The 21,190-nt window shown below is 45.7% G+C and overlaps 2 protein-coding genes across 2 annotated transcripts; both read right to left on the bottom strand.

Moving 5' to 3' along the window:
• Positions 1–166: 166 nt before the first annotated feature.
• opn9 (opsin 9) lies at positions 167–9,337 on the bottom strand. The gene is made up of 9 exons (XM_065005934.1): positions 9,218–9,337; positions 6,805–6,928; positions 4,965–5,115; positions 4,630–4,769; positions 2,410–2,548; positions 2,092–2,206; positions 1,712–1,792; positions 729–1,293; positions 167–649 (listed from the first exon to the last, which is right to left on the bottom strand). The coding sequence occupies exons 1-9, from the start codon at positions 9,227–9,229 to the stop codon at positions 423–425; spliced, it is 1,554 nt and encodes a 517-aa protein (XP_064862006.1). The 5' UTR covers positions 9,230–9,337; the 3' UTR covers positions 167–422.
• Positions 9,338–12,521: 3,184 nt separating this feature from the next.
• gapdh (glyceraldehyde-3-phosphate dehydrogenase) lies at positions 12,522–17,315 on the bottom strand. The gene is made up of 11 exons (XM_029679082.2): positions 17,252–17,315; positions 16,520–16,565; positions 15,696–15,798; positions 15,315–15,421; positions 15,007–15,097; positions 14,682–14,797; positions 14,483–14,564; positions 13,771–13,922; positions 13,346–13,424; positions 12,915–13,096; positions 12,522–12,821 (listed from the first exon to the last, which is right to left on the bottom strand). The coding sequence occupies exons 2-11, from the start codon at positions 16,540–16,542 to the stop codon at positions 12,752–12,754; spliced, it is 1,005 nt and encodes a 334-aa protein (XP_029534942.1). The 5' UTR covers positions 16,543–16,565; positions 17,252–17,315; the 3' UTR covers positions 12,522–12,751.
• Positions 17,316–21,190: the final 3,875 nt, after the last annotated feature.

Below are 21,190 nucleotides of genomic sequence, written 5' to 3'. Positions count from 1 at the left end.
GAGAGCAGGGAAGCTACCGTAAATACACAAGTAGCTGGTTTTCTTTTAACACCCATTAGGCTATGAACAGTTCAATGAGACCTCTTAAACACCGAGTTCACAACTTGGGGAGGTTTTATCAGGAACATTTCCACTTGTGAATGTCATTTTATTGTTATTTTCTCACTTGGCTCGATTTTATTTTGTTACAAAATACATGCATACAATTGTACACACTATTCTATTGTGTGAAACTATCATTTGAACCATAATCCACACACAGGCATATTAGGACAGTGTTGACAAAGACAATACTCTGGTTGTCCTTGCACAAAACATGTTTTATTTTAAAGCTGTTTTTAAAGATGTCTCTGCTCCTAAACATCTCCACCCTCTCAACATCTCTCTTATCTATCTCCCTCTATCACTCGGTCAGCAGACTACTAGAGGTGGAACCCCCCCAGCTCTCTCTCTGTCTCTCTCCCTGCCTCGCTCAGACTCTGCCCGTCCATGTTGACCTGTGTGTCCAGCGAGGCCACGCCCAGGGCGTCCCACCCCACCGAGATGGTGTCGCCAGCCCTCTCTTTCTTCCCCAACTCCACCATGGGCATGGCCTTGGGGTTGCTCCTCCCTCGCCAGCTGTGGCAGTAGGAGACGCTGCCTTTGTGGGCTGAGGAGAGAAATAGAGAGAGTTATCTGTCATTCTGCACCTGTCCAGTCCACACCTGTAGCTATGAAAGACTCCTTACTGTCAGAGTAGCTCCCTGCTCTTCCCTGCATTCTCCTCCTCTCCCCGTTCTGTCTCCCAAACAGCATGTCGTACACGTCCTCTCTGAACTCCTTGTTCATGATCTGGTAGATGAAAGGGTTAATCATGCAGTGAGACTTGGCAAACATTGCTGGTATCAGAGACACCATAGGTGGCAGGCAGGACACCGGCCCGTTGCTCCCTGTCTCCAACTCCCCCTCTTGGGCTGGGGCTGAACTGCGGGTGGAAGCAGCAGACAGACTGTGGCCTAAGCCAGAATAGAAGTAGGGATCTGGGTTGGTCACGTCCCGCAAGGATTCTCCAGGGTCGTAGTAGACACTTCCGTAGTTTTCCGTGGAGGTCCAATTGAGGAGACCCATAATGCTGGGGATGTTTGGGAAGGCTGAGGCCATCCCAGTGGATCCTCCAGTCCCCATGGAGGGGCCTCCTCCCTGCATGGCCTCCCCGGCCCAATGCTCCTCCTTGGGGGCCAAGGCAGAGTAGAGGGAGACAATGGCATAGGGAGTCCAGGATAAGAGGAAGGTGGAGCACACCACAGCTGCTATCTGGGACAGACAGACAATAGATGAAACAGCAGAAAGATATACTGTACTGTCTGTACTTACACACTTGTTACAATGTTATTACAAAAGTTAATAACATTGGAATAAAGCAGATGTTATGACATCTTTCATTTCAAGCCAGTAACTAAGACTAAACATAGTCTGTTTTCCACATACCAAATCAAAGTTTATTTGTCACGTGCGTCGAATACAACAGTGAAATGCTTACTTACAGGCTCTAACTAATGGTGCGGGGAAAAAAGGTATGTGTGTGTGTGTGTGTGTGTGTGTGTGTGTGTGTGTGTGTCGGTAAGTAAAGAAATAAAACAACAGTAAAAAGACATTTGAAAAAAAGAGTAGTAAGGCTATATACAGACACCTGTTAGTCAGGCTTCTTGAAGTAGTATGTACATGAAGGTACCTTTGTGAGTCTTAGGTCTTTGCTGGTGTGAGTGATAGTTGAGGAGGGAATAGATGCCAGAGCGCGACTAGAACGGTAAACCTACACAGAGAGACATGTCAGTAAACACAAACAAATACACAAGGGCCACGCTCGCTAGACCACCAGTTGGCTACAGCTATTGAGTCCACCATCACGGTAATAGATCATGCTTGCTGGACTGTACGCACCATGCATTCCATATGTTATAGTGTGCCCCACTCAGAATATGCCAGGACAATTGGTTCCATTAATCAATGAGTTACATGGCATGCTGTTTTTTGCAGAGTCTGAGTTGAGTTCCCTGGACTCTCTCCTACTGAATCAGCCATTTTGTGCCAGCTGGGTGCAGTTTCTCTCACCGTCAGCAGAATGGTCACGTAGGAGGCGACGATGGTCAGTGTGGGGAGAAGAAAGCACATGATCAGGATCAGCAAGATGTAGAGCCTGTCGATCAAAGATGACCTCATCCCCCACCTCAAAGAAAAGAGGAAGAAGAAGATGTATATTTATACATACTTTTATAACCTCGTACCCAGGCTGAATTGCTGCTGCTGGATGAGATGAATGCTTTTATAACTGCAGACATTCACGCATGCACGCACGCACACACTCACACACACACCCACACCCACACACACACACAAAAACAGAGTCTAATAAGAGAGAGTCAGGAGTACCAGTTGATGGTGCAGCTGGTCCCAAAGGGTTCTGGTCCGTAGCTGCCGAAGCCAAAGACAGGCAGGGAGGCCCAGAACAGAGAGTAGAACCACACCAGCCCTATGGACATGGACATGTGACGTCTCTCGATCCACTGACCTGGTAGAGAGTGATGGAGGAATGTTATTTCACCATTATTTATTCTCATTGGTTAAGATGAATAAAGTGAAGCACGTTGTTTGATTGACCAGTAATTAGTAAATAAGAAATAGGATCCAAAGGCTCCAGATGTATTGAAGCGTGTAATGAATACATTTATTTTTCCTTTATTTTAACAGGGAGTCTCATTGAGACTAAGGCATCTTTTGCAAATGAGCCCTGAAAATGGATGCTAGTAGTTTATATGGTTGTGCGTGATATTTACGTTTTTTCATTTCTTTATGTAGTGCTGCATGTTGGTAGTCCAGACATTAACCCTGCCTGACAACTACCCTTCCCCTTCCTATAGTTACCTGCATGACTACCCCTAAACAGCAATACAATAACATCATTGCTACCTCTCCCTTAGAGTTCTTCTGAGGTTGTCCCGGTGTTACCTAAACAATCAGGTATTTGGAAGTGTCTACGTAACCCGAAAAGTCATCTCCAGGTCAACAGAGCAACAAGATCAAGCTGGACTCTGGACCAATCACAAATATCAAAAGCTGCTCTTACAATTAGTGACCCCAAGTATCTCTACAACGTGGGCTTGAAGAAAGAGTTGGACATACAGACAAACAGATTATAAACTACACTACATGACCAAAGGTATGTGGACAGGAACTGATGTTGGGCGATTAGGCCTGGCTTGCAGTCGGCGTTCCAATTCATTCCAAAGGTGTTCCATGGAGTTGAGGTCAGGACTCAGGGCAGGTCAGTCATGTTCTTCCACACCGATTTCGACAAACCATTTCTGTATGGACCTCGCTTTGTGCATGGTGTCATTGTCATGCTGAAACAGGAAAGGGCTTCCCCAAACTGTTGCCACATATTTTGAAGCCCAGAATCGTCTAGAATATCGTTGTATGCTGTAGCGTAAAGATTTATCTTCAGTGGAACTAAAGGGCCCGAACCATGAAAAACAGCCCCAGACCATTATTCATCCATCAAACTTTACAGTTGGCACTATGCATTCAGGCAGGTAGCGTTCTCCTGGCATCCACCAAACCCAGATTCGTCCGTTGGACTGCCAGGTGGTGAAGCGTGATTCACGACTCCAGAGAACGCGTTTACACTGGTCCAGAGTCCAATAGCGGCAAGCCTTACACCACTCCAGCCAACGCTTGGCCATGGAAACCCATTTCATGAAGCTCCAGACAAACAGTTAATGCTCTGACTTTGCCTCCAGAGGCAGTTTGGAACTTGGTAGTGAGTGTTGCAACTGAGGACAGACGGACAAGCGCTACATGCTTCAGCAGTTGGCGGTCCCGTTCTGTGAGCTTGTGCAGCCTCGGCCTACCACTTCGCGGCTGAGCTGTTGTTGATCCAAGACGTTTCCACTTCACAGTAACAGCACTTACAGTTGACCTGGTCAGCTCTAGCAGGGCAGACATTTGATGAACTGACTTGTTGGAAAGGTGGCATCCGATGACGGTGCCACGTTGAAAGTATGGGCCATTCTACTGCCAATGTTTGTCTCTGGAGATTGCATGACTGTGTGTTCGATTTTATTTACGGGTGTGGCTAAAATAGCCGAATCCACTAATTTGAAGGGGTGTCCACATACTTTTATATATATAGTGTATGTTTAGATTAGATCATTAAATGCAGAGGTTCTGTTCAGTATTCTGTTCAAAATCAATCATCTGACATGCTCAGTATAAAGGGCATATTCAAAGCAAGGGCCTTGCTCTGACCCACTGACGAAAGCCTCAGGGAAAACCAGGAAGTCAATGAGGCCACTAAAAGGGGTCAACAACATCCTTTTGTGTCACCCCTTTTGTTCTCTCAATTGAGTATCAGACATGTATTCCATGTTATGAAATGTTTGGAAAAACATCAAATAAGGATGAAGGATAAATGTAGCCTAGGTAAGTTAAATGTTTTTTGGATTCAACAACACTTTATCATTGTCTTCCCAAGGGAAAATATGTCAAAAAGAAAGAAGAAGAATAGGATAGGATAAGTATGCACTTACCCACATGACTCAAAAGATAGAACAAATCAAATATGTAAAAAGAAATGAAGGGAATCCCACTGACTGTATCTGAAGCTGCAGATCTTGAGGCAGCGGTCCAGAGAGATGAGACAGGTGGTGATGAGGGAGCCGATCCCAAAAACAAAGCCCTGCAACCCGTACCACAGGCACCCTGCTTCCCCAAACACCCAGCCATGGGACACACTGGTGGACCGGAGGAGGAGTTAATGACCAGATAATGATCATTGGAACACTAAGCACTTTGTCTGATTCATGGGATGTGAGTGTTAACTGTCAATTGATTTGGATAAAAGACATCTGCATCATATCATTCTGTCTAGTTTGATATTCATACTATCAGTATGGGGGATTGAACATTGGTCGACAGGAATCACTCACCTGGAAATTATGAGGCATGGCGCCCCCAAGAGGCTGTATCCAAAATCACAGACGGCCAGGTTAATAGTCATGAGTTCTGGTGGTCTGAGTTTCTTCTTCTTTCTACAGTAAACCAACAGCACTATGCCATTCCCAACCACGGACACTACACCTGGAGAAGAAGAGAGGAGAGAAGGAAGAGAGGAGCGGGGAGATAGGAGGTTTGAAGCGACAGGGAGAGAGAGAAAGATAGAAGTATAGAGACAGAGTTGATGACAAAGAGGAAGAGAGGAAGCAGAGAAAGAAGAGACAACAGAGTGATAAAGAGAGAGAGAGGTGGATATATGTGGCAGAAACAGGGGAGAGGAGGAGGGAGAGAGAGATAGCTTTAGCTTGCTATATGATATACTATCTTATGGTACAGCAGTATTATCACAGTGGGTAGTCATTAAACACACACTGAAAATATTGTTTCAGCATTATTGGCATGTAGACCAGCTCACTGTCCACTTTGGGGTATAACCCCTCAACCCACTATGCGGCTTTGGAAGCATCGGGGAACCAATCCAAAGTGAATAAATGCTCTAGCTGAATCGACATGGTTGCTGGCTGGCTGGCTGGCCAGTGGGGTGCAGGGTGCTGTTCATAAGACTCATTTGATTTGTTGTGTAGGTAATTATTGGGAGCAACAGGTATGGAATGTTCCATGCTGTGATTCCTCATGTGTATCCTCTCCTCTCTTTTCTTTCCTCTCTCCATTCCTCTCCCCTTTCCTCTCTGCTCTCTCATTTCCTCTCTGCTCTCTCCTTTCCTCTCTGCTCTCTCCTTTCCTCTCTCTATGTATCCTCTCTCCTTTCCTTTCTCCTCTGTCCTCTCTCCTTTCCTCTCTCTATGTATCCTCTCTCCTTTCCTTTCTCCTCTGTCCTCTCTCCTTTCCTCTCTTTATGTATCCTCTCTCCTTTCCTTTCTCTATGTGTCCTCTCTCCTTTCCTCTCTCTATGTATCCTCTCTCCTTTCTTTCTCCTCTGTCCTCTCTCCTTTCCTCTCTCTATGTATCCTCTCTCCTTTCCTTTCTCCTCTGTCCTCTCTCCTTTCCTCTCTCTATGTATCTTCTCTCCTTTATACTCTCCTCTCTCCTCTCTTCTCTCTGTGTATCCTCTCCTCTCTGGTGTGACCCTGGGGTTGCTATGCTAATACACTTTGTATTCAGTCTGTCTCCACAGCTCCATAATGGAAACAGTCATAGAGAGTTAGATCACTGACTGACTTGATCAGAAAGGTTGATCCTGATGGATGACAGATCTGTGTTGAAACAAAGTAAACCCATTCAGCCATCTGCGTGGGCTCTGGATTCCGATGATTAAGATGTGAAAAGCTGTTGCCCAGCTTATATATCGAAAACCTTTCAGTCCTCTGGGATCAAATTAGATTTAGTTCATATTGTTTTTAAGTCTTGATTTATCTGAACAGAATTTCACCCCCATAAATATACCTTAAGCCAAGCCTAATACTTCTACAAGTGAGTTACTCAGGAGGAATACCAACCAAACTCTGAAACTAACTGACACCAACACTGAATCTCTCATCTGTGATGAGGAAAGATGCCTAATTTCAATTCAACCAACAACCCTGAGCCTATATGCCCAAGTCTCTAGACACTTGTACAGATCTGAAATTATTTGATGTGATATGGTCATATCTCAAACTTGCCCTCTAGGCTTTGAGGATTCTTCATCATATTGCTTATAGTACACATAGTGTAAAATCCAATCATTTCAAATCTCTATCAGTGGTTAGAGGGTATAGGGGTATAGTGTCTAGAGGGTGAATGTATTATAGGCAGACGGTAGATTTGACTCACCTGTGAGGATGAGGAAGATGGCGACTCCCAAGTCAGTGCTGGGAGAGAGGTGAGAAAGGAAGGCAGTAGGGATGGAGGATGGGACAGAGCCCCTCCATGAGCCATTTCCTCCCAGAGACATCAACTGGTGGAGATAAGAAGACAGAGAGAGAGAGAGAGATTTTACTGTAAAGCCCAGTAGACAGAAGAGGTCAAAAGAGAGAGGAGGAGAGTAACGTACTGAGACAGAGAACGTGCTAGAAAGTGGAAGGTAAGAGGTTTTAACCCCCTAGACGTGCACAGAAAAACAAAGTGAGAGTTAAGGATGTTAAATTCCCTATAGTATTAGCTAACGCAGACAGACAGAGAGACAGCAATGGTTGGGTAGATATATATTGATGGAGAGAGCAAAGAAATAGGGGAGAGGAGAGCAGAGAGGGTAGGAGAGGGGAGAGGAGAGGGGAAAGGGGAGAGGAGAGAGGGTAGGAGAGGGGAAAGGGGAGAGGAGAGCAGAGAGGGTAGGAGAGGGGAAAGGGGAGAGGAGAGCAGAGAGGAGAGGGGAGCAGAGAGGGTAGGAGAGAGGGTAGGAGAGGGGAGAGGGGAGAGGAGAGCAGAGAGGGTAGGAGAGGGGAGAGCAGAGAGGGTAGAGGAGAGCAGACAGGGTAGGGGAGAGGTGAGGAGACAGGGTAGAGGAGAGCAGAGAGGGTAGGGGAGAGGAGAAGAGACAGGGTAGGGGGAGGAGAGGGGAAAGTGTAGAAGAGAGCAGGTAGGGTAGGGGGAGGAGAGGGGAAAGTGTAGAAGAGAGCAGGTAGGGTAGGGGAGAGGAGAGGGGAAAGGGTAGAGGAGAGCAGAGAGGGTAGGAGAGGGGAAAGGGGAGAGGAGAGCAGAGAGGGTAGGAGAGGGGAAAGGGGAGAGGAGAGCAGAGAGGAGAGGGGAGAGGGGAGCAGAGAGGGTAGGAGAGAGGAGAGCAGAGAGGGGAGAGCAGAGAGGAGAGGGGAAAGGGGAGAGGAGAGCAGAGAGGGTAGAGGAGAGCAGACAGGGTAGGGGAGAGGTGAGGAGACAGGGTAGAGGAGAGCAGAGAGGGTAGGGGAGAGGAGAAGAGACAGGGTAGGGGGAGGAGAGGGGAAAGTGTAGAAGAGAGCAGGTAGGGTAGGGGGAGGAGAGGGAAAGTGTAGAAGAGAGCAGGTAGGGTAGGGGGAGAGGAGAGGGGAAAGGGTAGAGGAGAGCAGAGAGGGTAGTGTAGGGGAGAGGAGAGGGAAAGGGTAGAGGAGAGCAGAGAGGGTAGGGGGAGAGCAGGGAGTGTAGGGGAGAGGAGAGGGGAAAGGGTAGGGTAGGGGGTGAGGAGAGGGGAAAGGGTAGAGGAGAGCAGAGAGGGTAGAGGAGAGCAGGGAGTGTAGGGGAGAGGAGAGGGGAAAGGGTAGGGGAGAGCAGAGAGGGTAGGGGAGAGCAGAGAGGGGAGAGGAGAGCAGAGGGGAAAGGGTAGGAGAGAGTAGAGGGGAAAGGGTAGAGGAGAGCAGAGAGGGTAGAGGGAGAGCAGAGAGGGTAGGGGGAGAGCAGAGAGGGTAGGGGAGAGCAGAGAGGGTAGAGGAGAGCAGAGAGGAAAGGGTAGAGGAGAGCAGAGAGTGTAGGGGAGAGGAGAGGGGAAAGGGTAGAGGAGAGCAGAGAGGGTAGAGGAGAGCAGAGAGGGTAGGGGAGAGCAAAGAGGGTAGGGGAGAGCAGAGAGGGTAGGGAAGAGCAGAGAGGGTAGGGGAGAGCAGAGAGGGTAGGGGAGAGGAGAGCAGAGAGGGTAGGGGAGAGGAGAGGGGAAAGGGTAGAGGAGAGCGGAGAGGAGAGGGGAAAGGGTAGAGGAGAGCAGAGAGGGTAGGGGAGAGGAGAGTAGAGAGAGTAGGGGAGAGGAGAGTAGAGAGAGTAGGGGAGAGGAGAGCAGAGAGTGTAGGGGAGAGCAGAGAGGGTAGTGGAGAGGAGAGCAGAGAGTGTAGGGGAGAGGAGAGCAGAGAGTGTATGGGGAGAGGAGAGCAGAGAGGGTAGGGGAGAGGAGAGCAGAGAGTGTAGGGGAGAGGAGAGCAGAGAGGGTAGGGGAGAGGAGAGCAGAGAGTGTAGGGGAGAGGAGAGCAGAGAGGGTAGGGGAGAGGAGAGCAGAGAGTGTAGGGGAGAGGAGAGCAGAGAGGGTAGGGGAGAGGAGAGCAGAGAGGGGGTGAGCCAGTGTATTACAACCAGAAATGTGTAAAAGTAAGAAGTGCACAATCAGGGGAAAAATGGAGAATTGGAAATGCAGGAAGAGAAAAAGAGAGACAGCCAATAGAAGCACACACCACTATTATCACAGAATCAAACTCACTGTTTAGTTTAAAGCTGAAATGAGATCACACACACACACTAATGAGAAATCAAACAGGTGACACACACACACACCAAGAGGAGCATCCTTACTCACCTTCCTCTTCATCTGTCAACCTGCCCCTCTCTACCTCTCTTTTTTACTTCCTATCTCACTCTTTTGTTCAGTCTGTCTGTGTTGTGAGTTAAGCTCTTTTTTAAATCTTAAGCCTCTGTCATTTTTGTGCTCTATTTCTGAGAAGAGTAAATCAACTTGCTGTCGACAATCTGGCGGAGAAATGATCAGTGAGTGTGTGGTCTGAAAAGGCACACAGAGGGAAAATAAATGGAAGGATCTGACCCTATTTGACCTCCCTCTCTCTCTCTCTCTCTCCCTCTCTCACTCTCAACAATCTCTTTCTCTCCCTCTCTCACTCTCATCAATCTCTTTCTCTCTCTTCCATGCTCTCTGACCTCTTTCTCTCTCTCTTTCTTTCATGTTCTCTCTCTCTCTCTCCCTCTCTCACTCTCATCAATCTCTTTCTCTCTCTTCCATGCTCTCTGACCTCTTTCTCTCTTTCTTTCATGTTCTCTCTCTCTCTCTCTCCCTCTCTCCAATCTCTTTCTCTCTCTTCCATGCTCTCTGACCTCTTTCTCTCTCTTTCTTCCATGTTCTCTCTCTCTCCCTCTCTCTCTCTCTGTGTATCCATTGTTTAAATTGAATTCAGCACACATGTAACTGACTCATAATTTGTATGTGTCCAACAATGAGAGCAACAACACCCAGGAGACACAAGTCTTCTCTTCAATAAGATTATGGCTGGATGATGATCTGACTACAGGAGAATACTCCTCTAACTGACTGCCATGTCAGAGCATGACGTGAGAGAGAGATTAGACACTGGGATGTTGACATAACATAGCCTACTGGCTGCAAACTGAACTACATTAACCCGATCTTCAATCCTGCTCTTTGGGGCTTAAAGTCAACCTGCACACACAAGTCTGACTTGACCTGACCCTGAGGGAGCGCACACATACACCTAACACACACAAGTCTGACTTGACCTGACCCTGAGGGAGCGCACACATACACCTAACACACACACGTCTGACTTGACCTGACCCTGAGGGAGCGCACACATACACCTAACACACACACGTCTGACTTTACCTGACCCTGAGGGAGCGCACACATACACCTAACGCACCCACAAGTCTGACTTGACCTGACCCTGAGGGAGCGCACACATACACCTAACGCACCCACAAGTCTGACTTGACCTGACCCTGAGGGAGCGCACACATACACCTAACACACACACACAAGTCTGACTTGACCTGACCCTGAGGGAGCGCACACATACACCTAACACACACACACAAGTCTGACTTGACCTGACCCTGAGGGAGCGCACACATACACCTAACACACACACGTCTGACTTGACCTGACCCTGAGGGAGCGCACACATACACCTAACACACACACGTCTGACTTGACCTGACCCTGAGGGAGCGCACACATACACCTAACACACACACGTCTGACTTGACCTGACCCTGAGGGAGCGCACACATACACCTAACGCACCCACAAGTCTGACTTGACCTGAGCCTGAGGGAGCGCACACATACACCTAACGCACCCACAAGTCTGACTTGACCTGAGCCTGAGGGAGTGCACACATACACCTAACGCATCCACAAGTCTGACTTGACCTGACCCTGAGGGAGCGCACACATACACCTAACACACACACGTCTGACTTGACCTGACCCTGAGGGAGCGCACACATACACAAGTCTGACTTGACCTGACCCTGAGGGAGCGCACACATACACCTAACGCACACACAAGTCTGACTTGACCTGAGCCTGAGGGAGTGCACACATACACCTAACACACACACGTCTGACTTGACCTGACCCTGAGGGAGCGCACACATACACAAGTCTGACTTGACCTGACCCTGAGGGAGCGCACACATACACCTAACGCACACACAAGTCTGACTTGAAAGGTTATATTAAACTGTATGTACAGAGGCTCATCTTTACGACCAGAGGATGTCTTAGTGAGGCAGGCGTTCAGCCATCAACATTCTCTTCTCTCCTGGACGTCCTGCTGTGTGTTACCGTCACTAAAGTAAAAAACCTGTGACAGAAAGTGGATCATTTTCACTCATTACAGCGAACAGACACTAATTCATTATACTTAAGTGGTCAATTTGAAAAACTCAGTGAGTTGAATGTTTGACTTATGATACTTCTGGTTATCAATTAGTATGATGGACAGTGTTCTCTAAGCCCTTCTGTCCACTGTAAGCACCAAGTCAACTATAGTGAAGTAAAGTGGAGGTTCTCACACTTTCCTACGTTCTCTATAGGTATCACAAGTCCACCTACAGCACCGGTTGGACACATACTGTCAAGTCTACAATAATCACTCTGTTCATTACACCTCCTGCAGCCCCCATAGGACCACCATGCTGTGAAAACCCTAGTCAGGTTGTTGGTCTCCGAGCGAGTCAGAAAAGTAAAGCCCAGTAGTTGGATTACCTCTACCGTTTTGATTCCCTTGTCAATACCATCGATTGGGAATATGTTATAGTCATGCCAGGACACCCTTGTCTTAACAAATGGAGCCAGTATTGAGCTGAACCGAGGAGGAAGGGGGGGTATAGAGAGAAATAGTGATTCAACTCAGATGCAGTGCCTTCTCCCCCTTCCTTAGTGCTTGAGGCATCACTACAGACACCCTGGTTCAAATCCAGGCTGTAGCACAACCGGCCGTGATTGGGAGTCCCATAGGGCAGCACACAATTGGCCCAGCGGTGTCTGGGTTTGGCTGGTGTAGGCAGTCATTGTAAATAAGAATTTGTTCTTACCCGAGTTGCCTAGTTAGAGAATTTAAAACTGATGGTTTGGAAAGTGATTGGGCAAAATGTATTTGTAGGATTCTGTGTGTATTGTATTACACGGTTGAAGCTAGAAATAAGCATTTTCACTGCAAATCTGTGTACACATCCAATACACTTTGATTTGAAAAGAGTGAACTGGCAGAGGAAGTGACAAGGTTATAAAAAGTGTCTGGGTTGTGTTTGAAATCAGTTACGATCTGTCAAATGCATGGATTCTTACGAGAGTAAACGGCTCAGATATGCAAGCAGAGTGTAAGAGCATCCAGATAGATTTAGTTTACAGAGCAACCTCATTGTATTGATACTGTACCTAAACTACTCCTATGCATCCAGGGTCAGGAATAATTGAGTTGGTTTACTATTTGAGTTGTATAGTGTTTCCCATTGTGTATGAGTGATCTATTAATTCAGGTTTCTTAGTGTGGTAGAAATAACAAAGGAATTATTTATGGGTTTCTCCTTCCCCATCAACACTAAATTAAAACAGAGGAAGCCATATTTACAGAGGACTTTTATTCCGCTTCTGAATGAAGCAAGTTCAACAGAAAATCTCGTCACACCCAGATTCCATCTCACCTTTCACAAGACCAGAACAGGGTCTTCACAATACAAAAATAAAATATATAGTTGTGATTAGTATTTTCTTTTGCGGGTAACTTTCTCAGGCAAGGGCGATAGTCCAATCGAATGGGAAATATGTGTCACATGACGTAGTTCGGTAGGTTGCTTTACTCTTTGGTGGCCATGTGAGCCATCAGGTCAATGACGCGGTTGCTGTAGCCGAACTCATTGTCATACCTGGGGAGAGAGGAGAGACAAAGTCAGGTTTCTTCACTCACCAAGAATGTGTGTGTGGATACGAGTGTATATTTGCAGAGGATGAATGCGTACCATGTGACCAGCTTGACGAAGTGGTCGTTCAGAGCAATGCCAGCGCCGGCATCAAAGATGGAGGAGTGGGTGTCGCCGTTGAAGTCTGAAGAGACAACCTGTTGCTCTGTGTAGCCGAGAATTCCCTTCATGGGTCCTTCGGCAGCAGCCTTGACAACCTTCTTGATGGCGTCGTAGCTGGCCTGTGGTTCAAGGAAACGAGGTGGGTTGTCTTATTGTTCCATTGTTGCTAAATTTACAACGCAAACTAATGTATCGTCTTCCCAACAATGGGCTTTACTGCAATCTTTATTTAACTAGGTGGTCACTGTCTAACAACTGGTCCTAGAACAGTTATCTTTTTGCTTGTATCGGCAGGCAAGGTACACCATAGACACTCAAGACATGATGTGTATTGGCAGTTTGGTAAGGCGGGGGGAGGGGCTACTCACAGGCTTCTCCAGACGGACGGTCAGGTCCACCACTGAGACGTTGGGGGTGGGGACACGGAAGGCCATGCCAGTGATCTTGCTGTGAGGAAGAAGAGGGGGTGACAGCAGCATAAGGTCAAAGTTAAACTTACTCATCTACAGTTTGATATACAGACATAATAAACAACTGGTTCTTAGACAAATGTCTGTTTCATTGCTATACATTTTACTGAACTGTAGTAATGGCTGACTAGTGTTATAAATGTGTAACTGGTTAGTTATTATACTAGTGTTTTACTGGTGTCTAGTTAGAGGTTGTGTTACTAGTGAATGTTCAGCTGTATTGTAATAGTGTTTACTGGTGGTCAGTTAGAGGTTGTGAACTTGTGATACACGTATTATAATCGTTTCTTGTTTTACTGGTTGTTATTAGATGTGGTACTGACCCGTTCAACTCGGGGATGACCTTGCCGACAGCCTTGGCTGCTCCGGTGGAGGCAGGGATGATGTTCTGGCTGGCACCACGTCCATCCCTCCACAGCTTTCCAGAAGGACCATCAACAGTCTTCTGGGTGGCGGTGACGGCGTGAACGGTGCTCTGAGAGAGAGATGGGAAGGGAGATGAGGAGTGATCCACATTAAGGAGGTACAGAAGTGGTAGTGGGGGACGGCTGGATAAGAAAAACAGAAATGGTGTGTTTGTGATCTTAAAAACAGTCCTTCCCTTGTTCTGTACTGTTAGTGATTTGTGTCAGTGTGAAACCTGTCGTTATGTCAGATTAAGCCTCTCTAGGGGATTGTTCCCAGGTGTTTTGTGTCAGTGTGAAACCTGTCGTTATGTCAGATTAAGCCCCTCTAGGGGATTGTTCCCAGGTGTCTTGTGTCAGTGTGAAACCTGTCGTTATGTCAGATTAAGCCCCTCTAGGGGATTGTTCCCAGGTGTTTTGTGTCAGTGTGAAACCTGTCGTTATGTCAGATTAAGCCCCTCTAGGGGATTGTTCCCAGGTGTTTTGTGTCAGTGTGAAACCTGTCGTTATGTCAGATTAAGCCTCTCTAGGGGATTGTTCCCAGGTGTTTTGTGTCAGTGTGAAACCTGTCGTTATGTCAGATTAAGCCTCTCTAGGGGATTGTTCCCAGGTGTTGCGTTTTAATACGTACCATCAGACCCTCAATGATGTGGTAGTTATCGTGGATGACCTTGGCCAGGGGAGCCAGGCAGTTGGTTGTGCATGAAGCATTGCTGTGGAGAGAGACGTGCTAAATTATAGTCTGAACCGCAACAGAATAGCCAGGTGTTGCAGGTAGTATCTGTTAAGTGGAGGGAGTGCGTGTTGAGTCGGAGGGAAGAGAGTCTCACCTGACAACCTTGAGGGAGTTGTCGTACTTCTCGTGGTTGACGCCCATGACGAACATGGGTGCATCAGCGCTGGGAGCAGAGATGACAACCCTCTTGGCACCGCCCTTCAGATGGGTCTGGAGGAGGAGATGTTAGAGTCCAGTACTACATTTTTTGTAGCCTGGTTAAATATTGTTGCCTAGTTATTGTATGTATTCAACATAATGCACCACATGCAGGTTAAGCCTGATGGGTAAAGGCATGTTATAAAGGAGTCATTTCTGTTCTAATGATATTCCCATATCATACAGTTCTGGATGCTGTGTCTACTGATGGGGATACTTACAGAGGCCTTCTCAATGGTGGTGAAAACACCTGTTGACTCAACTACATAGGTGGCACCAGCATCTCCCCACTTGATGTTAGCTGGGTCTCTCCTGAGAACGAGAGAGAAAGGAGGTTCAGGGTTATGTTATGAGGAAGCAGAGCACCATTTATATTGTTATGGATTCCACAAGGGGGCGCCATTCTATAAGACCACAAGGGACTTCAGGTCTCTCCTGCATATTCTACAGATGCTGACCTGATTTGTATGAATTTCTTTAGATGTGGAAAACAAATGTGAATGATTTGTTATTAAATGAATGAACTCACTCGTGGAACACAGTGATTTTGTGTCCATCGATGACCAGCTTGCCACCCTCAGCCTTGACCTCACCGTGGAAACGTCCGTGGGTGGAGTCATACTTGAACATGTAGACCTGAAGAGGGAGAGGAGGTGGTGAGTCTCTTGGCCTATTGTTAATAGATCCTAAGTTATGACAGGGCCTTGGTTTGTTCATTGAGGGTGTCAGGAACATTAAAAGGTCTTAAAGTTATTGAAACCACTTAATAAGTTAGGCTGAAGAACAAATGTATTCATATGCAAACTATTTCACTAAGTCTTAAAACCTTACTTTATACATGTCAGGGATCAATATGTTTTTCTACTCATTCAGTGGGCTAGAAGTCCCTGGTCCATTGTGGGCTACTCACCATGTAGTCCAGGTCGATGAAGGGGTCATTGATGGCCACAATCTCAACTCCCTTCTTGGAGTGGAATGCAGCACGGGTCACCAGACGCCCGATACGGCCGAATCTGGGGGACAAGACGAGTCATTCCATTAATCATTGATGTGACAAGTCACACCCAGTCCTCAACAATACTATGGAATTTCATAAACCTCTCGCCATTGAAAAACAAATGAAGTTGTGGTAGTCCCCCATCTGTCTCTCCTGTATTCTAATGTAACAGCTGAGTGCCTTACTCAGTAGGGAGCCACGTTTCAAAGGTCGCAAATAGAAATGTCATGTATACAACTGAACTAACATCTGACTTGTGTAGCACCTGAAGCAAAATACTGGATATAAAGAGCTTTCAGAGAAATCTCAAATGAACATGTGGGAACCTCAAAATACTGTATTTCCAGAGAAAGAGGACAGGGTTCAGGGAGGTGTGTATCGTAGCCAGCAGAGTAAACAGGACTGAGGCTTTACTCTGTGGTGTAAAGTCCTGTCTGCCCCTCATGTGGTAATCCTCCCCCATCAAGTGAGGCCTGTTTGATTAGTAGTTACTTTTTAACTAGACAAAGGTCAGACAGACAGGCTCTGATACACTGTCCTCAGAGGTGGAGGAGGAGAGGAGGGGGAAATGCAGAACTCAGATTTGAGGAGTGAGGCCAAAGACATTTTCAACTGTAGACTGGACAATAAAACTGTTCTATTCAACTAAGCATAAGGTGATTACTTGTCTACTAGTGAAAACATCAGAGAACAAGTGTGTTGTGTTAGTTAAGGGGTTAAATGAAAATGTATCTTACCCATTGACACCTACTTTCACCATTTTGCCTGAGTTGGTCTAGTCCTCTGTGGGGGGAGAGAAGAAGGAGGTAGAAGGAGAGACATTAACTATTAAAACAAATATTGACCATCCATTATGGTTTCTGAGGATTTCCATACTTTATGGCGTGTAACTCTGTTGCAAAGTTCTAGCTTTAAGGTAAGCAGAGGCATAGAGAACATAGCATAAGAGAGAAAATAGAGTATGCCATAGGTTCCCTTGAATAGATAACAGTATCTACACAAATGACTGCAACTCATAGTAAGTTTATGCAAAGAAGTACACTAGGCCAATAGACCAAGACACACATTTAAAAGAACAGCAAAACGTTTTAAACTGGAGTAAATGTGTAGTCTATTTAAGCAAATTGCAACATGTTGTAAGCAACAGTTATGAACTTTGAAAGTCTAAACTTTGCGTCAGGGATTCAGAGTTCAATCATGGCAGATTGAAGTCACTTTAACAAGAGGTTCGAATAGGCTTTTCTAAAGCAAAAAAAAAAAACTAAACATCAAGTAGTTCGAGCTGCATCTCATCAACTATGACATTAAATAATTGGCCAAGCATGCAGCAAGTCTTAGAATAAAACAAACAATTGCAAGGTTGTCAAGACAAAAGCTGACAATCTACCTAATCTTCTTGCTAGGCCCATATTAACCCCAGCCATGAATTGAGTTCGATATCCTAATGTAGCCGTTGGTTGGTCATTTACCGTTTGTGAGATGCCTCAATCCTGTTTTACGACTTTCGGGTGTGAGTGGGGACCGGCAGAGCTGGACTACCTATTTATTTCCACCCTGTATGGACACGCCCCTTTGTGTGCTACGGGCTCTAAACCCCGCCCCTTTCAGAATGTCAAGGTCATAAGGAAGTTGTGACGAGTCAGCCTATTAGAAATGTAGTTTACGTAGCCTAACAATAAAGCTGCATTAGCTATAGTATGAAAACATTAGTTGAAATACTTAATTATTCAAATGAGTCTTGCTGTGTTCATCCCCTTGCCTGGTATTTAAACTAAAGCTGGCCTAAAGTAGCATTGATTTCGTGGGTGATAGTGAATAGTGCCGGCCTGAATATTGAGTGAAGTGCTTTCACTTTGATTTCTTTTGCTTTCAGGGAAGTTCATCAGACTCTCTGTATCTTTTTTTCACTCAAGGCCGCCACGTTCACCTTCCCATAACTTTAATTCTGAAGCATAGGAACAGACGATGAAACACTACACAGATATAATAAGTCCTTGGATGGCCAAATTATATAATAGAGGGTCTGTTCCTGTGTGACCTTCTCACTAGATAGGGAGAGCCAGACAGCGAGAGCAACCGGGGATCAAATCCCTTTCCTCCACAGTGTGACATTTACAGTCCAAAGACCATGACCCTTCACTTTCAACCTCTCTCCTCTCTCCTCTCCTTCTCTCCTCTCCTCCTCTCCTTCCCTGCCTGGGGTGTGAGGAGGGCTGTGTGGACCTATGGCCATGTCCTGGTCAGGTCAGTCTATAGAGTCTGAACACACCACATTTTGTACATTCTCATGCCTGAAGCCAAGACACAGTTCTCACAGAAGTAACTTGTGTGGGTGTGTTTTTGTCTGTCTACTCAAGTGACTGTGTCTAAGGAGTTGAGTTCTATCTATGTCAGAGTAACCGAATGGCAAGTCTGGTTATAACACAAGACTGGGTCTGTGGATCTGGTTTTGTTCACTTGGTGTCTCAAAGGAACATTTGGAACAAGAAAACACAAGGATTTTAGTTCTCTAAATGAAGCTACCTCGCCAGCCTTGTCTTACATACAGCAATCCAGTCTGTCTGGCCGTGGTAGGGACAAGTATATATGTAGCCCTGTGTCATGTGGCAACTTTCCCTAATTTGAAAGCCTTATCTTTTAACATGAAACAGCCCACCTTGTATATTCCAGTGTACCACCCTCCTAAACCTAAACCTAATAGTTGGTTCATTGCAGAATTCCCTGACCTCTGACCTTTGGTTATGTCTAAATATGACAGGGTTATTCTTGGAGATCTAAACATACATGTGTTTAGCCCAAATAATGCACTAGCTAGGGAGTTTTAAACCCGTTAGGAACCTTTAACTTTGTGCTACATGCCACAGGGCTGACACACATTCAAGGCCATACTGTTGATCAGGTGCTGTCCTATGGTCTGAATATTGATTAAACTGTTGATGTGTGTGTGTCTCTGACAATCTCCGTGTTCTTTTTCAAATGCTTCCTCCTACTCCTCCTAAAAATGTGTTTGTCGCCACTCGCTTTCACATCATTGTCTCCACAACTCCTAGTAAGTTCCTCTACCAATGCCTTCTGATCCTCTACTACTCCTGTTATTTGTCGTCACAACGATGATTTTCTGGAAAGCTTCAATGATATATGTGAGGCTACTTTAGACTCAGTGGCACCAGTTAAAACCAGAAATAAAGTGCCGGCCAGCGTCTCACCACGATTAAATAACCACACATCTGCTTTCAAAAGTGAACTTGGAAAGGCTGAACGTAAATGGAAGACCTGTAAACTTCAAGTATTCTATGAGATAATAGAATAGAAGTTGCGGGTTAAAGATACAAGAGCGAACTACTTCTCTACCCTGATCTCTGAGAACTCCCCCAACTTTAGAAAATATTATATCCCAGATTGACAGTAGCTGACTCCATACCAGCATTGCTGGCCAGGAGCCACTTGAGGCAACTACTCTGAGACTGTCTACTGCTTCCTTTTTCTCCTTTGAGCAAATATCCTTTGAGTCCCTCCTTGATACTGTAGGTCACCTGAAGACCTAATCCTGCCCCTTGGACATGATCCCTGCTAGATCACGCCTACTGTTGGGTTGGCCCTTACATCCTGCCTATTGTAAGTAGCTCCCAGACTTCTGGCTCCTTTTCAGCCTATTTTAAAACTGATCTGGTCCAACCTCCCCTTAAAGAGCCCAATATAGACCCCTCCTCACTGAGTAATTATAGACTTATCTCTAAACCTTTTCTCCAAGATTTTTTGAAAAAGTCAAGCTTTTCAAGCTTATTTGAGTATGAACAACTTACCTGAAAAATTCCAGTCTGGATTCCGCTCACTTCACAGCACGGAAACTATTAAAAGTCAGTAATGACTTTCTGTTGGCTGCCGATCCTGGCAAATGCTCTACCCGAGTTCTTTTGGATCTCAGTGCCGTGTTTGATACTATTGATCATAATATTCTTGTCACAGTAGCTGTAGAGGTGGATGGGAATCCCCGGCGTTGCCCTCGATTGGTTCAGGTCATATTTATGTAACAAATATTTCTCAGTGAACATATGTGGTTCAGTATCATCCCCAGCACCTATTCACGATGGTGTCCCTCGGGTCAATTCTGGGGTCAAATCCTTTTTTCCCTGAAACACATTCAGTGACGTTTGTCCATTTATGACTACCTTCCTTTTTTAAAGCAATGAGCATGTGCTATGAAAGGACACGTGACAGGACACATCTATAGTTAATAAAGAATGCTGGATACCATTACTGCCTATGCGGTCGCTGGTTTCAAAGGTCAATGGTTGGAATCCTCAAACCGACTACTGTAGGTGAAAAATCAGTAGATGTGGCCTTGAGCAAGGCACTTAACCCTAATAATGGCTGATCTCTGGCCATGATCACAATCTCTGAGGGTTGTCCAAAAAAATCCCCCCCAAAAATCGAATTTGAAACACACTTGTACATGTGTGAAATAGTACAAATGTAAACACCCAAGTAATTACTATATTGCAAAATGTAAATTGGTTTTCAATAATTTCTTCTGATCATAAATGTCCCATTAGGTCAATAAAGACTTGTTGGAACCAGGGAGGGGCGTCAGGGATCTTCTCTTTCTGCTCTCTATAGGAATATAAAACAACCAATTAGTAGAGTCTGAACCCTTAGGGCTTTGGCCCATATGCCTCTACAAGCAAAACACACAACAACTTGTACCTAAATATCACAGTGAAGGAAATAACACAGAACTAGCGCAACATGTTCTCCAACACAGCGCGACATGCCATGACCCATGAACAACATGAACTAATATTTTTGTCACAGGTGTTGTGATTTAGGGTGGTGACGAGCCAATGACCTAGGCATAGTTGAACTACCACGACCCCATGTGAACACGCACTGCTCTTGGACACCGCTGCACAGCTTAAGGTCAGAGAGGTGAAGTAAAGGTCGTTCTATAAATAGAATCAGAATCTACTCCTCGGTGGATGGTATACACTGGTGATACTGTGTACTGTACTTGACCCTGCTTAATATCACACCACATGATCACACAGTCATCATAGGTCATACTGTAGTCCATGGCAGGCTAATATAAAGGCCAACTTCTCCCTTAATTGAGGGTTTTCATGTAGGCCTACAGATTTCTGTAAGAAAATGTTTCATTTGTGTCTGATAACTAAACATCTCAAGTGATTTTGAGAAAATCAGAAGAAGCCAAAAGTAGTTTAGAATACTAAAGAGGAGCCATGGTTTGGCCCTAAATCTAGACCCAGAAGACCCTAGACCAGACGGTGCGAGGCTGAGAGTAAAGGAAGACTCCTGCTGTAGGGTATGTGTCAAATATACAGTGCTCTCCTTAATTATTGGGACAGTTAAGCATTTTTTCTTCTTTTGGATCTATACTCTAAAAGTTTGGA

The sequence above is a fragment of the Oncorhynchus nerka genome, linkage group LG3 (genome assembly GCF_034236695.1).
Source record: "Oncorhynchus nerka isolate Pitt River linkage group LG3, Oner_Uvic_2.0, whole genome shotgun sequence".
NCBI classification, from domain to species: domain Eukaryota; kingdom Metazoa; phylum Chordata; class Actinopteri; order Salmoniformes; family Salmonidae; genus Oncorhynchus; species Oncorhynchus nerka.
Note: the sequence above shows the minus strand (reverse complement) of the source record. Positions and strands in the feature narration are given on the sequence as shown.

Excerpts from the sequence above, each read along its gene's own strand:
- gapdh (XM_029679082.2), bottom strand. The coding sequence starts at position 16,542 with ATGGTGAAAGTAGGTGTCAATGG. Across the intron at positions 14,798-15,006 it reads CCACCATTGAGAAGGCCTCT|ACCCATCTGAAGGGCGGTGC; the intron begins GTAAGTATCCCC and ends CTCCTCCTCCAG. Across the intron at positions 13,097-13,345 it reads CCGTCCGTCTGGAGAAGCCT|GCCAGCTACGACGCCATCAA; the intron begins GTGAGTAGCCCC and ends CTTGAACCACAG.
- opn9 (XM_065005934.1), bottom strand. Across the intron at positions 5,116-6,804 it reads CATCTTCCTCATCCTCACAG|GTGTAGTGTCCGTGGTTGGG; the intron begins GTGAGTCAAATC and ends CTTCTTCTCCAG. Across the intron at positions 2,207-2,409 it reads ACCAGCTGCACCATCAACTG|GTGGGGGATGAGGTCATCTT; the intron begins GTACTCCTGACT and ends CTTTTCTTTGAG.